Raw genomic sequence first — 14,570 nt, 5'->3', positions numbered from 1 at the left:
GTTTATGAAACCCCTCCTGTAGCTTTCAATCCACCTTCAGTGTACCCCACTAGGTCATATTATTCGTTTCACACACGGCAAATCGTCACCGGCAGCAAAATTTAACATTTGGTCCTTTTAGATATAAAAATGAATCAAATGCTTGACAAGATTTGTTTCTGGTGTATATTTCAGAATCCCCCCTTCCCTTGGTGGGCATACGACAAATGTTACTAACGGGTACTTTTAGTTTTTAAAATATGGACAACAGTACTCCATGCAGTAAAAGACTTGAGCGATTAATGCTACCCTTATGCCTCTTTTGAGTAGTTTTAGCCATGGGGCTTGGCACTGCCACCATTGTCTTTGTGCCAAAAAATATCCGCAGCGGCTGTCGCATTCTAGTACTGGAGGGTTGTCTCGAAAATTCCGCAGTGAACGCGCAGGGTTTGTTCATCACTGGTATCTCTTTTAAATATTGGGAAAAAATAGCATCTTTAGCTCTTTCAAAGCTCCGTTGTGGTTGAGGAGATGGGGGGATGTCGGTGGTGAAGGGTGGAGGAAAGAAGCTGTCCGCGCCAGCCCGTGGGTATAAGTGACAAAAATCCATGCCTGACGTAGAGTAAACACACATATTTAAGGGCTTTTGTGTTTGCGAGCACAGATAGTTACTTAAGAATCCTACTCAAACATGTTATCAGTGCTCTTGAAAATTTTGTTATCTGAAACAAATGTTCCAGTGCATTTTAAGCAGAAAGTCTACATCCAGACCATGGCTAATTTTTTTATGGACAATTTACACAAAAGATCTATGTATTTTTTTCCCCTTCTGGAAACTGAGGTGTCATTGTAAAATGGCTGCTTTTTGTCATTAGGAAATTGTAGGAATAGCTATGATATTTTGAGATATTTTGAGTTTGAGAAGGTGCTTGGGTTTATCCACAGTCCCTGATTATTTTGCTCCCAAACAAGGGGTTTGGGCTCTGAGGACAGATTTATAGTTGAATTGGGGAACAAAAAGATGTAATAAAGTTAAAGGCTTACACTATCAGAATGAAATGTGTTCGCTCATGATCTCTGGAGCGATCTATTTGATGGTAAAAGTGGATGCTACAGATGAGATCTTTACAAGGAGCATAATCCTTAAAAAAAAAAAAAAAAAAAAGGGGAAAAAAAAAGTGCACCTCCCAGCCTCCTGCTGGCTGCGCTGCCTCTTTGGTACCTCACAGACTTCGACAGAGTCCTGGACGGGTGCCCATTGATGTCATGGAAACACTCAAATTACTGAGAATGATTCATGTCTATGCTGGTCTCTTCTCCTCCCCCACACAAACAGGAGTAGATTTTTAACCCTGACAACTTGTAATTTGCAGTGGGTTTATTTTTGTATCTGGATAAATATTTTTTAACAAGCAAAATTAAGATGAAGCAGTCTGTATCTGATATGATAGTAAAGAATGCTGGGTCCGCGTAGCCAAAAGTACTTTGGGGACTCAGTGCAGCAGGAACCCGTCTTCTGCTCATCCCTCCCTCCCCTCGTCTCCCTTGCTCTCCTCTGTGCTTCCCAGGCCACTCTCTTTATTTCTGTCCTTTCCTCTCCCCTCTCTCCCTCTTTCTCATTTATTCTTATTCACGTTCATTCTTCCCCTCTCTCTCTCCCTTTCCCTCACATCCTTACTATTTGCATATTTGCATGAACTCCTTCTACCTTTAAAATAAAGAAAGGAATAGACCTAACTTATATATAAATTGAGACAAATCCTGGTAGGAAAATTCATCTCTCCAGGTCTTTGTGCCAGAGTCGAGTTGGGAAATAATGTCAGGTGGTGAAATTCTAGAGAGGATAGCTTCAGTAATTCCTTCTAGAGAAAGAAATAGATAGCCTTTCTTCCTTCAAACTGTATTTTACAATCCAGTTTTTGGAAATTACTGAAACAGGACACTAGAGGTTCAATTTCCTGGGAGGTCAGAGTAAATTCTGCCTTATCTCTCTCTCTTCCTATCTGTCTGCCTTTCTACTTACCTCTCTACCTGCCTTTCTGGTTGTTAAACAAGTGAATATTAGGTCAAAGTGAATTATGTTGTGGTTGTATTGAAGCTTTTTAGGTGCCAGAGCTCATAAAGGTTAAGTTTTTTTCTGTTAGTAATATTTATGAAGAGACGTTAAAGGCTATAAGTACCTTACCTCCGACTTTCACAGAAGAGTAGATATGTCTTTATGACCATTTATCCTTCTGAAACAGGCCAATGTGTCTTTTCTTTAATGCAGAATTCTCATACAATGAAAGTTATTCTCTTAAACCTTCCAGGACTGACAGTCTGCAAGATGGTGTCCTGTTTCTTGGAACTGAAACCAACATGGGCATTGATTTTCTACTTTACACTGAACACCATACCAGGAGTTGGGGGTGGCGGGGAGGGATTTTCCCAAGTGTGAGATTCATTTGAAGTCAGTGGAAAAGTTAATACTTGGGTAAGGAGGCTCTGAGAGGGTTAACATTAAGACTCAGGTTTGGCTTTCTTCAAAAATCCTCTTCCCTTTTGTATAGATAGTGACTTACATACAAGGTATGCTTTTGACCAGATGTAAGATTTATCAACAATATATTCTTTGTGTGGTGTTAGAAAGGTATACTTGAATCACACCATTGAATTAAAAGATTGAAATGAACACTGTTACTCCTAACACCTACGTTAACTTGAGTTGAGGTGAGGGGTGGGGGCGACTTGGGCATTGTAAACGTTAAAGGACCCATCCAGTCCCTCAAAATACTAGTTTTGAATTTTCCCATTGGAAAAAAGAATAGCCTAGGCCTGGGTGTAAAGCGTACGTTAAGTTCTAATCTCAAAGAAAAAATGTATCCTGCAATCTTGGGTGGGGTGGGGTTCGTGTTCTGGGCACGTGGGTGGCACTAGCCCTTTTTAACATCCTAGTGTGGATTGTTTTCTGTAGAGACTCTTTATATGTCATGAGGTTTAGTCTACTGCCTAGATCTCTTGTAATGTGGTTTCATTGTCTTTCGTGCTGATTATTATGACTAAACATACTTTTAAAAGAAACAAATGAGCAGCCTTGATGTTTATCCTTAGATAGGACCAAATAACATCCGAACCTTTAGATATCTCTGTAGAGCAGTCCACAGATAAACACTGGATTGTTCGAATTAGAACAAGACATTCGCGTTCCATTATCCCTTGTTCTGCTGGCTCTACTGGTGGAATCTGAAGTTGGGTTCAGAGTGGGCAATTTTTCAAAAGCCCACTTGCCCAAATATAAATGCCAGCATCATCTTGATCATGATAGGCTTTACCCCTAGGAGAGGGAGTTTCAATAAAAGAGAGATGGCGATAGAGGAGATACACAGAGAGAGAGAGACTCAGAATTTTGAATAGTTTCTTTGCTTTATTCACCATCTGGAGAGCCCTGATTGATTAGCTTTGGCCTCACCATTAAGTGTCAATATAATCAATGGGAATTACTAGGCTAGGGTCATTACATAGATAATTTGCCTGCTGTGTAAATAAAAATGAAGTTGTTTAAATTTTGTGGGAGAGAGAGAGAAAGTGAAAATAAGGAGTGACAGTTTGTTTGTTAGAGAAAGTGGAGGCCATTGGAATGACAGTTTTTGGAAGTGTGGAGCAGTTTGGCTAAGAATAGGAATGAAGGATATTTTTTTTCCAGTTTATCATAGCCAGAGTGAGGAAGTGTTATTCCCTCTCTTGCTTGCATACATTGCCAGTAGTGCCTACTTTACGTATGTAAACATCGGGGAAGAGAAGTGGCTGCCTGTTACCTGGAGGAGATTTTTCTTTTAAGGAGAAACTCAATTTACACTTTTTGTTTTGTTTGTTTGTTTCTTTTGGCAGGTAAAACAGAAAGGGGCTCATACTCATCTTATGGGAGAGAATCAAATTTACAGGGTTGCCACCAGGTAAGTGAGAACCTCGATTCTGGGGAAGGGCTGGGAGAATTAACCTGGTAAATCCGTTTGTTTTTGTCAATGAGATGATGCATTTTAGACTGTGGCACTCCGGCACTGACAGTCTGCCGACGCCTGTCCCTTTTAAAAAGTAATGAAATCACACCGAGGGTGGAAGTAATAAACACCTCATCGTATCAGAACTGTATTCACTGGCTTGTTGTTATTTTTTAATCCGTCAGCCGGTACCAGTGGCACTGTTTGCAAACCAGGGATGTAGGGTAAAGTGGTTCTATCAAAAGAGTTTATTTGCAATTAAGAACTTAAGAATTTCTTACCCTGGAAATGCTTCGTGCAGCCAGTTTGTCAGATCCTGGGGTTCGGGTGGCTCCTGCCCTAAATTATAGTTTTCACAGGGGCTGTAGGATGTTGTGTGAAAACAGGGTTGTATTGAGGGATAAAAATGTCTGTGAAAATATGATTTGTTGTCCCTTTTTGTTTCTGAATTGTTTTTGGCTGGAAGTCAAGGCCAGCAGGCTAACAGCAAAGCCGTCTCAAGGGAAGCATGCGTGAGCTAGAAAAATAAGAGTACTTTAATTAAATAATAAAATGCCACTGTCATACAAAGGTATAGCATGTGTGTGTGTGTGTCTCTGGGCACTCTGCATTTGCATACTTTCAACTCTCCAGAGAATGGCCAGTTCTAAAAATACTATCAATAGCCAAAAGTGTAAGCTTTGTTTCAAGACAATTGAGTTTTTATAGGTGCTTTCTTTTTAATTTCAGGATCGGCACTAATCACATGTTTAAAATCTTTTTTTTTTTCCTTTAAGATGTAGACTTTCTTTTTATAAGTGCATCGATTTCTTACTTTGGAAAACTCTTGATCAAATTTAGTCATCCTCTTTCAGATTCAAAGCTTTCTCGTGTTTTATTATTCACCCAGAATGTACGTTCTTTTTTGTGCTGGGAAGGGAACGCTTGCTCTCTTGAACCCTCTCACCCTCCCATTTTCTTTAATGATATGGAAGAAAAAAATCCCTTTTGATTTTTTTAAACAACCTGTTTAATGGATGCTGAAAAATGTAAGCAAACAGTCATGAAATAGAGCCTGTGGAGGAGGTTTTCTTTAGGTGTCAGCCCTAGATCAGGAAAGGTGGAATTCTGGTGGAATTGTGTTGTTTGCTTTTTTTTTTTTTTCCCTCCCCCCTTCTGGATATATTTGCATTTTTTAAAGTTGACTTCTTTGGCCCAGCCACCCATCCAGTCATATTCGGCATCTGAAAGATTTGTTGTGATGAGGTGAACGGTGCTTGGTTCAGAGCTCCTGCTGCACAAGCTGCAGAGTACAGTTTATGGCAGTTTGTTTGGAAAGAATTCCACAGGAAAGAAATTTACAGCCATTCCAGCGCAACGGAAACATCTTTGGAATGTGAGCGCAAATGTGCGGGGCAGATAGCTTGGGCAACAAGCCTCTGAGTGCCGTCTCTGGTGTAAAGCTCTCAATTCCTGCAGAAGAGCCTGTTCCTGTGGATCTGGTTTCTGAGGGTCAAGGCAGAGGTCGCTGGAGTTTTGGGGGGAGGGGAGAAGAAAGTTGACAACATCCTTCCTTTCCGCAGATGGTCATGGCAGAGGTCTCTGTTTTTGCTGGGCCTCTTTTTCTGGTCAATGAGAGAATAGGCTTCCTCGCCCCTGTATCCTTTCTTACTAATAGGAATTGGCGTGATTCCTCCCAGACACAAAGATTTCCTCTGCTGAGTAAGCGCGAGGCCCCTTAACTTGTGAAAGCATCATCCAGACCGCGTGAGTCTGTCAGCGTATGTGCAGAGGGACACAGACCCTCCCTCGGTGTGTGGGAAATACTTCCCTCGGGGGAGACTGAAGTTAATTTTTTTGGCAAACACAAGGTGAGAAGTGGAAGGGGGCAGATGGGGTGGACTAGAGGTGGACGGACTGGCATGTGACGGCTGGGTGTCTGGGCCTTGGGGATGTCTCCTTTTGAGACATTTGTGTCCAGGAAAATTCCGTTGTATATAGGAGCACGGCTGCATCCGCTTTTCTTAAAAAGTCTTCATAGCGTAGCTGTGGGGTGTGGAGATGCTTTCATTCTTATTTCTGCTTTGTGGTTGTGAGTCCTGCAAGGACCGACTCTCTCTTTGCTTAGCCTGGGCTCAGCAGCATCCATAGACGGTGTGATCACTTAAGGAGAAAGCAAAGAGCACAGTGTTGGAAATTTCCTGGTTGAAGATATCGGGGCTGGAAATAGAAAGGGTACACATTAGGAATTTCTGCTCTTGGTGAAATCGAGAATAGGGCAGACCATAGTGGGTCTTCCAGTGAATGAGTTTCTCTTGCGCCGAATTGTTTTTTGAACCTGTCTCCAACACCAGCTATGCAAACCAAAAAAGAAAGGCAGAGTCTCGGTTATCTTGGGCTTCAAGTCTAAATAGCAGATCACAGCTGAAATGATTCCCCACTGTGTGGCAAGGTGAGTGACTCATGGAGCGGGAGCTTTTTGTTTTCTCCTGTTTACTGCCTTATAGAGATACTGGCTGGAGATGCTCTAGATGATTTGCCCTAAGGAGCTCCGCAAACTGCTTTATCATATTATAACAGTGTGTCCTGTGGACTTACAGGGATCAGCACTGTTACATATGAACAAGCTTCTTCCAGTCCCAGTAGCCTTTTGTTTGGTGTATAGAATTAGCGATAGTAAGCAACAGGTAGCCAAGAGCCATCCTGGAGAAATAAATTCTTATTTTGAAATGTTTATTATTTCAGACTGCATCAGGTTTAAAAATATATATATCTGTTATCTGTCTCTTAAAGAGTTACCACTAATAGTGATAAACATGGGACTTTTAAAAAGGGTTGTTTTAGCCAGAAAATAGAGCCGGCAGTTCCCTTTTTATCGATTATATTTTTTACATTAAAAATAGTAATGGGATGATGTTAATTTATGAATGCATTTCCACATAAAATGATCAGAAATGAAACACCATGGCTTTTTCAGTCTTTTGAAATAGAATAGTAAACCAATAGAAACCAAAGCGGCCAGACCTTTTTTTTTTTTTTTTAGTTCTCACTGTATATGGCAAAACTAATTTAAATCAAATTGGGGTACGGAAATCACACCCAAGCTTAAAATGTTCTTGCCAAATTGCAACCTCATAACTACTTTTTTTTTTTAATTGGCAGAGAAAATAAAATTTATGATGGAAAGTCTGACAGAAATGAAAATGAACGGAAATAAAGTTTTTCACAGGAGATCCAACATTATTAATATGATAACCAGTAGCTAATTGCCAATGGGCATTGGTGTACATGACAAAAGGGGGAAAAAGTCATCTTTTACTTTTGACCTCTTTTGCAGCTTTGAATAGGATATTTAGTGATTGCAAACTTTTTTCTTCTCACTGAGATCTTCTGTCTTTGAATGAGGTGGTGATGTCAACACAAATGCTTATTATTAAAACAGAAATTTTCCCCTTAAATGGAAGTTGAGCATTGATTATTAGGACATGTTTGTCTTTTCTTTCTGGGAGATAGCTCAGATCTAAAGCAATGGTTTTTTTGTTTTGTTTTATTTTGTTTTGTTTTTTTATCTCCTGGGCAAGGGTGTGTGTGTGTGTGTGTGTGTGTGTGTGTGTATGTTTTGTGTATGTAATCTATGGAAAGCTGGACCATAGGTATGAGACCAGTTAGATTCAAATCTTATGAGTTGGGCCTTTGCTTTTCTGATAACTCCCCAGGTGATACTCATATGCAGCTGGGTTTGATGATTTCCTAGAATGTTCTATAGGAGTCGATTTTAAAGACTTGTGTTCGAAATCTGGTGTTGCCACTGACCTTGAAAAAGCTTTCCGATTTCTTGCCTTAATTTGATTATTCAGGACATGGGAATATATTTTATATGTACTTCATTTAAAAGGCAGTGAAAATTGGTGATTCTAAAAAATCAGAAGCCTTGACATCTTTATACAAAATATCCACGACTAAATATCCCACCCGTATCTTGTTTTCTCTAGTGAAGTCCGTGGCTCTAGCCTCATCCACATTCTTTTTCTTTCTCAGCAAGTAATCAAATAGAACTAGCTGCTAAAGTTATTTGATGGCTAGATCTTAAAACTGATGGGATTTAAGAATTAGGCCTAATCTTGGATACCTTTGTGAGATTCCAGAAACTTCACAGTTGTAGAGGAAGTGGGCTTGCTCACCAACCCAGTTGTTTTAGATTCATTGAAATTAAGCGTATGTAGTTGGTTCTGAAATGAGTTACACATTTAAGAATGCATCCTTTTCCCTCAAGTTCCTTTTTTAGTTTTGATGCAAAAAGAATTACAAATTGCTTAATTCTAAAACTTTTGGACCCTTTCAGTGTTTCTTATCTTAGGTCAAAAGAGGAAGGAGGTAGGCACAAAAGGTATGAAATCCTTTGTCTCTTATGAAAATGGCTGTTTAGGCCTTGTGCAAGCAGAAATGTATCTTGGTTTTTACTTGGACGTTATGGTTAAGTGTTGGTTCATAGTGCACTGTTGTTCATCCCTGGTCCTGTGCATCCTTCCTCGGAAGCTCTTCCGTCCATGTCTACCTTAGCACTCTGCTTTGCCTTTCATGGTGCTTTTTGAATGTGCCCCTGTTGATGTTTGTTGACTGCTGGTCCTCCTCCCTCCCCGCCTCCAGCAAGGCAGAGGCCAGATCAACTCCATCTCGCCCTGTGTGTACCCTGTACCTGGCAGGGTGAGGATTGTGATGACCTGATGCTTCTTTCCCCAGCATCACTTTAGGAAGCATTGCAAGAGAGTCAAGTCTAAAGAGCAATGTCGAGCCATAGTGTGAGCACCGTTTTTGTGTCATCGACAACCAGAACATCATACTCTCTCAAAGAAAGGCCTTTGGAAGCCCTTCCTTCTAGTGTGTTGTGCAGACCCTGGAAAGCCCTAGAGGTCAGATTCAGGAGAGTCACTCCTCACTTGCTTCCTTGGGGCTGAGTTGTAGCCTGGTGGCCTGGCCTTTCTAGGTCAAAAGGAAGGATTTGTAAAAAAAAAGCAAAAAAACCCCAAAAGATACAAATGAACTTCTTTGCAGAACAGAAACAGACTCACAGAGTTTTCCAAAGGGGACAGGTGGCGGCAGTGGGGAGGGATGGACTTGGGGTTTGGGGGTTGACATATACACACTGAGGTATGTGGAATGATTGGCCAACGGGGACCTGCTATATAGCACAGGCAACTCTACCCAGTGTTCTGTGATCATTTATGTGGGAAAAGAATCTGACAGAGAATGAATATGTGTATATGTATGACTGGGTCACTTGGTTGTATAGCAGAAATTATCAGAGCCATGTAAATTAACTATACTTCAAAAAACTTAAAAAAATTAAAATGAGGTCCTGTTTAAAAAAAAAAAAAAAAAAAGGAAGATGGAGGGATTTGTAGATGTCCTGGGTTTCTGGTGGGCGTGTTATGGGAACCAAAAGTCGGACTTCAGGCCCATCCTTTTTGTATTGTTTTGCTTTTGGCCACACCCTGGGCATGTAAGAAAGTTCCCAGGCCAAGGATTGAACCCTCAGTGGCAACCTAATCCATAGAAATGACAGTGTCATGCTGGGCCCTCTGGGAACTCCAGAATGTGCCGGTGTGGACAGTGGGACAGAACACTTAAAATCACCATGACATGGGACCTCACAGGGACCGAGTCTGCAGGGTGATGGCATTGGGACTCTGCCGCTGAGCACTGTTTTCCAGGCAGTGGCTCCTTTGTTTTGGGGGCCATGGCTATGGTGTACTTCTCCCATCGGCCACCCAACACTCTTCAAAGAGGGGAACAGAGGCCCTCTTTTCATTGCATTCAGTAAACAAATATTTATTGACCCTCTAGTGAAATGTTAGGTAGAAGGGAGAAGAACAAAGGGAAGCTCTTGCCACCCTCCCTTCTGTCCCCACCAGCAGCTTTCCGGATATGAAGGGGGCAAATCAAGCTCCGTTCCTTTAATTAAAATTTTTTCTTTAATCTTATATAGTATACATTTTAATTCTCAGAAGAGTTGAAAAAATAATGCAATGAAGAGCCATGTAACTACCACTTAAGCAGTTGTTAATATTTGTTATGTTTGCTTTGTGTGTGTATATGCATAAGTATATATATTTTTCAGTGCACCATTTTCAGTGGCAGATCTAATAAGATTTCACCCTTAGAGTTTTCATCATATGTCTCTGAAAATTAAGAACATGTACCTATTTAACTAAAATACTATTATCACCCCTAAATAAATTAATAGTAGTTTCCTAATCTAATACCCAATCCAGATTCAGCTCTTTTTGATTGTACCCATGAAAATGGCTTCACTACCTCTTCCTCCACATACACACATTGCATTTATGCGTGGTATTCTGTCTCTAGAGCAGTTCCTGTAATTTTTTTTAAAAGTGTTATTTACAATAAAAGAGCGGCAAGTTGTCTTGAAAAATGTGCCCACTTCTTTAAATGGTTCAATTATTTCTTTGTGGTGGGGTTTCATTTGTTACTCCTTGTCTTGCCTACAAATTGGAAATTAGGTCGACAGGCTTATTCAGATGGACATTAAACACTTCGGCCTGAGTATTTCATAGGTTATGCTGTGTGCTTCATACTGCATTTTGTCCAGAGGCGTGTCCTGTCTAGTTATGTTACTGTTGGTGACGGTGACTTAATCACTTGGTAGAAGTGGAAATCCCCCAGATCTGTCCATTGAAAAGAAACCTTTTCCCCTTTGTAATTAGCAAATAACCCTTGTGTCGATTCTTTAGTACCGGCATGGCTCCCTGTTTCCTGACAGTTTTTTGACCTGATAGTTTTAGCGTCCAGTGATGATACTTGCCTGAATCAAGAGGGTTTTAAACTAGTGATTTTTTTTTTTTTTTAAACTCCATCATTCCTTCTACGTTTATAGCTGACTTCTTTAAAGAGCTTTCTTTCATTGTTCATTTCAGTGCTGTCAGTTTCAGGGTTCATACATATACACATCTGATGTTAGTAATCCTCATATGAAATATATTTCCTTACCTGGAAGAGACTGGAAGCATTAAAGCATCCTTCAAATTGCTCAAGGTATATTGATGAGAAAAATACCTTCCGATTCAGGCTAACAGTCAGAAATGCTTTAATTGCTGGAGGAAGGAGGTAAGTGTAGGCGATGTTTCTTTGCACATAAACGCTAGTCTTCTTTTGCTGAAATTTGGAATCTGTGACAATCTCTGTACCCCTAGCCATTAGATGAATCTTTTTTTTTTTTTTTTTTTTTTTTGTCCTTTTGTTGCTATTTCTTGGGCCGCTCCCGCGGCATGTGGAGGTTCCCAGGCTAGGGGTTGAATCGGAGCTGTAGCCACCGGCCTACACCAGAGCCACAGCAACGCGGGATCCGAGCCGCGTCTGCAACCTACACCACAGCTCATGGCAACGCCGGATCCTTAACCCACTGAGCAAGGGCAGGGACCGAACCCGCAACCTCATGGTTCCTAGTCGGATTTGTTAACCACTGCGCCACGATGGGAACTCCAATGATGAATCTTGCCATAAGCAGTAGAGTTTCTCTGAATTCTCAGATCTCTCCTCTGTATTCTAGTAATTGTTCTTAAAGATCTCACAAGGTTGACCATCAGTGGCTGACCGACTGAGTCAGATGGGTTGCTGTGAAGCCCAATGAAGGTGCTCAGTCAAGGACCATGAGGATAGTGAATCCATACGTCCATTCACAATCCAGACGTGGCTGGTGAGTGAACGTCAAAGTGAGTGAATTTGGAGTTCCCGTCATGGTGCAGCGGAAACGAATCCAACTAGGAACCATGAGGTTTCGGGTTTGGTCCCTGGCTTTGCTCAGTGGGTTAAAGATCCAGCATTGCCATGAGCTGTGGTGTAGGTCACAGAGGAGGCTCTAATCTGGGTGTTGCTGTGGTTGTGACCTAGACCGGCAGCTGTAGCTCTGATTCGACCCCTAGCCTGGGAACTTCCATATGCCACGAGTGAGGCTCTAAAAAGCAAAAACAAAACAAAGTGAGTGAATTTCTAAACATAAGTCTGGGCTTAATCTAGAGGAACCCCGGGGGACTAATATTAGGTGCCATAGGTGCCAATATCAACCCCACCCCCAGGGTTATTATTTTTATCTTCATTTAATGGTTGAGAAAGTGATGCTCAGAGGAGTAAAGGGAGCTGACCCAAGATCCCACCCCAACCAAGTTTCAGAGCCAGGCTTTCGACCTAAAATGCCTGGTTTTAAAGCCAGTGCTTTTGCAACTTGGGATCCCTGCTGCCCAAGCTCATGATGAGGCTTCTAGACTCAGAAGCCTTTATGACAGCCCACCTGGAAAACCACTCAGTGGGTCCCAGGCCGCTGGAGGCTCTGCCTCTAACACAGTGCCCACAATGGAGTAGCTTCTCAGGTTGAACTAGAACTCTGAGAACAGTTGGTGGCGGAGGCAGAGAGGGGGTCAGCACAGCTCCTTACAGTCCAGCCTTTAAAAACAACAAACAAATAAACAACCCACATGTGCCTCTATAAATAATCTATTCTATAACATCCTCAAAATTAGCATGTGCAATTTCATTAAACCCAATGACGATTTCCTGTGAAAAGGCTGGGATAGAATATGCCAATTCACATTTTAGCAACAGCATGAGCACTTTCTTAAAAATGTATAGACTATATTTGGGCCTTGTTTTTTGTGCAAGGCAGGCAGAATATGGTTTGCTCTTAACTCTTATTTAAACAAATTTGGATTTCTCATAGATCAAATTATTCTTCCCAAAATATAAGAACTACATAGAGTGAAATTTGGAAACAATGCCTTGAACAGGATCTTAAATGTGACCCAGTAATTTTTTCAATTGTGTTATTCAACTCACTTGTGAAATATATAAAATGACAAATATTTTTGTCATTTATTTGTTAGAAACATAGCCAAGTTTTATAAACAGTTCAGTATAGCTAGTGCATTAAAAAAAAAAAATTGAAATTGCTTTGAGATGATTTACGAAACACCAAAAACATAGTCTTGGTATCCAAAATGAAATTTCACCAGAATATTGGGATTAACTTCTCTTTTCTTAAGAAATGCATTTGGGATTTTCAATAACCCCTAGCAATTAGGACTACAATTCATCTTTATACTTTTGATATGTAAAGAGAAAGGGAAAATTAATCAATTAGTAAACAAACAGTTGATTTAATTATGTTTGAGTAATTGAGGTGTCCTTGGTAAAATTTCATGTTGAAATAAGCCTGCCCATCCTGTAGAAATCAGTATAGCCCTATAGCTTCTTTCCATAATTCAGCGTCAGAAGAAATTTTCAGTATGAAATGGCAGAAACATTTATTCCTTTGTGTGTGATCATGCTTGAAATGGTTCCACCATTAGGAAATGTCTCCTGAATCTCTTAAAACCCAAGCCCCAAGTTAAAATACTGAGAACACTGCAAGCTAACAACAAAACCCCATAATCTTTTTAGAAGTAAATACTTAAGAAAGGAACAGATATTGAGTCTGTTGCTCTGCCTGATAGTAGTAACTGGCTTAGGATCGAGGAACTTCATCCTTTGAAAAATTGTGGGTGTGTTCTGGATGTTTATGTGGACTTCTTTACAGATGTTTTCACTCACAGATAAACTAAACCGAGCTTCCCAAGGCAAGAGCCTTTTATGTTCATTGTGTCATTTATTATCTAACAGAGTTGTTTCTTGGGAGAAGAAAGCTGGTACAAATACATAGTTGCATTTGCTTTAGCATTTCTAATACACAAATGTTTTTTTCACAGGATGGCGCTTATGTCAGACATTTCTTGTACTTGATAAGGGAGTCAAATTTTGGTGGGACAGCATCTTTAGACTGGTGCTTCCTTAGATTTTGTTGAATAGAATACATTATCACTGATACATTCTTAAGGCACTTAAGGAAATCTATATATCCTTTGATTCTAATCTCTCCTTTCAGAAGACCTCTTCCAGTGAAGGCTTTCTATGACATTTGAAAAAATACCAAATATATCTTATTTGTAACCCACGTCCAAGCCACGTTTATGTGAACTGGGGACAACAATTCAATGATAGGAAAGCAATTAAGGAAGAACATTGCTAATGTTTTTGAGGGGTGACCATCCTCCAGAGCTCTACATGTGGGGAGTCTCTCTGTGTTGGGGTTTGACCGTGCATGCACACAGAATAATCCAAGCTCATTTGTACCACGATAATGAACAGCAGGGCACTGAATCTTTTCAGTTTTATTGGTATTGTATACAGTAAGTTATTAAATTTCATCTCTGTAATACACCTGCAGTAAAATAACAAAACATTGCTGCACTTAAGGAACATGTGTGTGGTACAGTGCCCTCCCCCATCATTTCACTGCCCCCCCTAAACAGCTGCTTACAGATTTCAAGATCCATTGTATATATTCCCTTGAGCCCACCTCTAATAATCGAGACACATCTGCCATTGCAGTATTATAGGCATATGTAGTTTTATTGAAAACTATACCTGTAAAAAAAATTAAATAACTCCTACCTCAATTAAATTGGCAAGATACCTTTTGAAAAGATCATATTGCAGACCTCCTGAGACCCAGGGAGTTCATATGATTCTTATATTACAAATCACTAAATATGTTATTTTTATTTAGCTAAGTAACTAGCTTTTCTC

At 40.4% G+C, this 14,570-nt stretch overlaps 1 protein-coding gene across 46 annotated transcripts in view; it reads left to right on the top strand.

Annotated features, from left to right (window-relative positions):
• Window positions 1-14,570, top strand: part of TCF4 (transcription factor 4) — a 365,126-nt gene that overhangs the window by 179,321 nt on the left and 171,235 nt on the right. For 45 of the 46 annotated variants that reach the window (XM_084966820.1, XM_084966808.1, XM_084966752.1 and 42 more), the window contains one exon: window positions 3,847-3,911. In XM_084966820.1, the coding sequence (XP_084822946.1) occupies window positions 3,847-3,911 (65 nt within the window). Of the gene's footprint in view, window positions 1-3,846; window positions 3,912-5,702; window positions 5,807-14,570 lie in introns of those variants that run through there. The other variant, XM_084966879.1, reaches the window with a different exon arrangement.

Source organism: Sus scrofa, chromosome 1 (genome assembly GCF_054392235.1).
Source record: "Sus scrofa isolate SSC_HxYL_T2T_F1_AM1 chromosome 1, Sscrofa_HxYL_maternal_Yorkshire_Landrace_v2.0, whole genome shotgun sequence".
Lineage (NCBI taxonomy): Eukaryota > Metazoa > Chordata > Mammalia > Artiodactyla > Suidae > Sus > Sus scrofa.
This window is presented reverse-complemented; position numbering and strand designations above follow the sequence as displayed.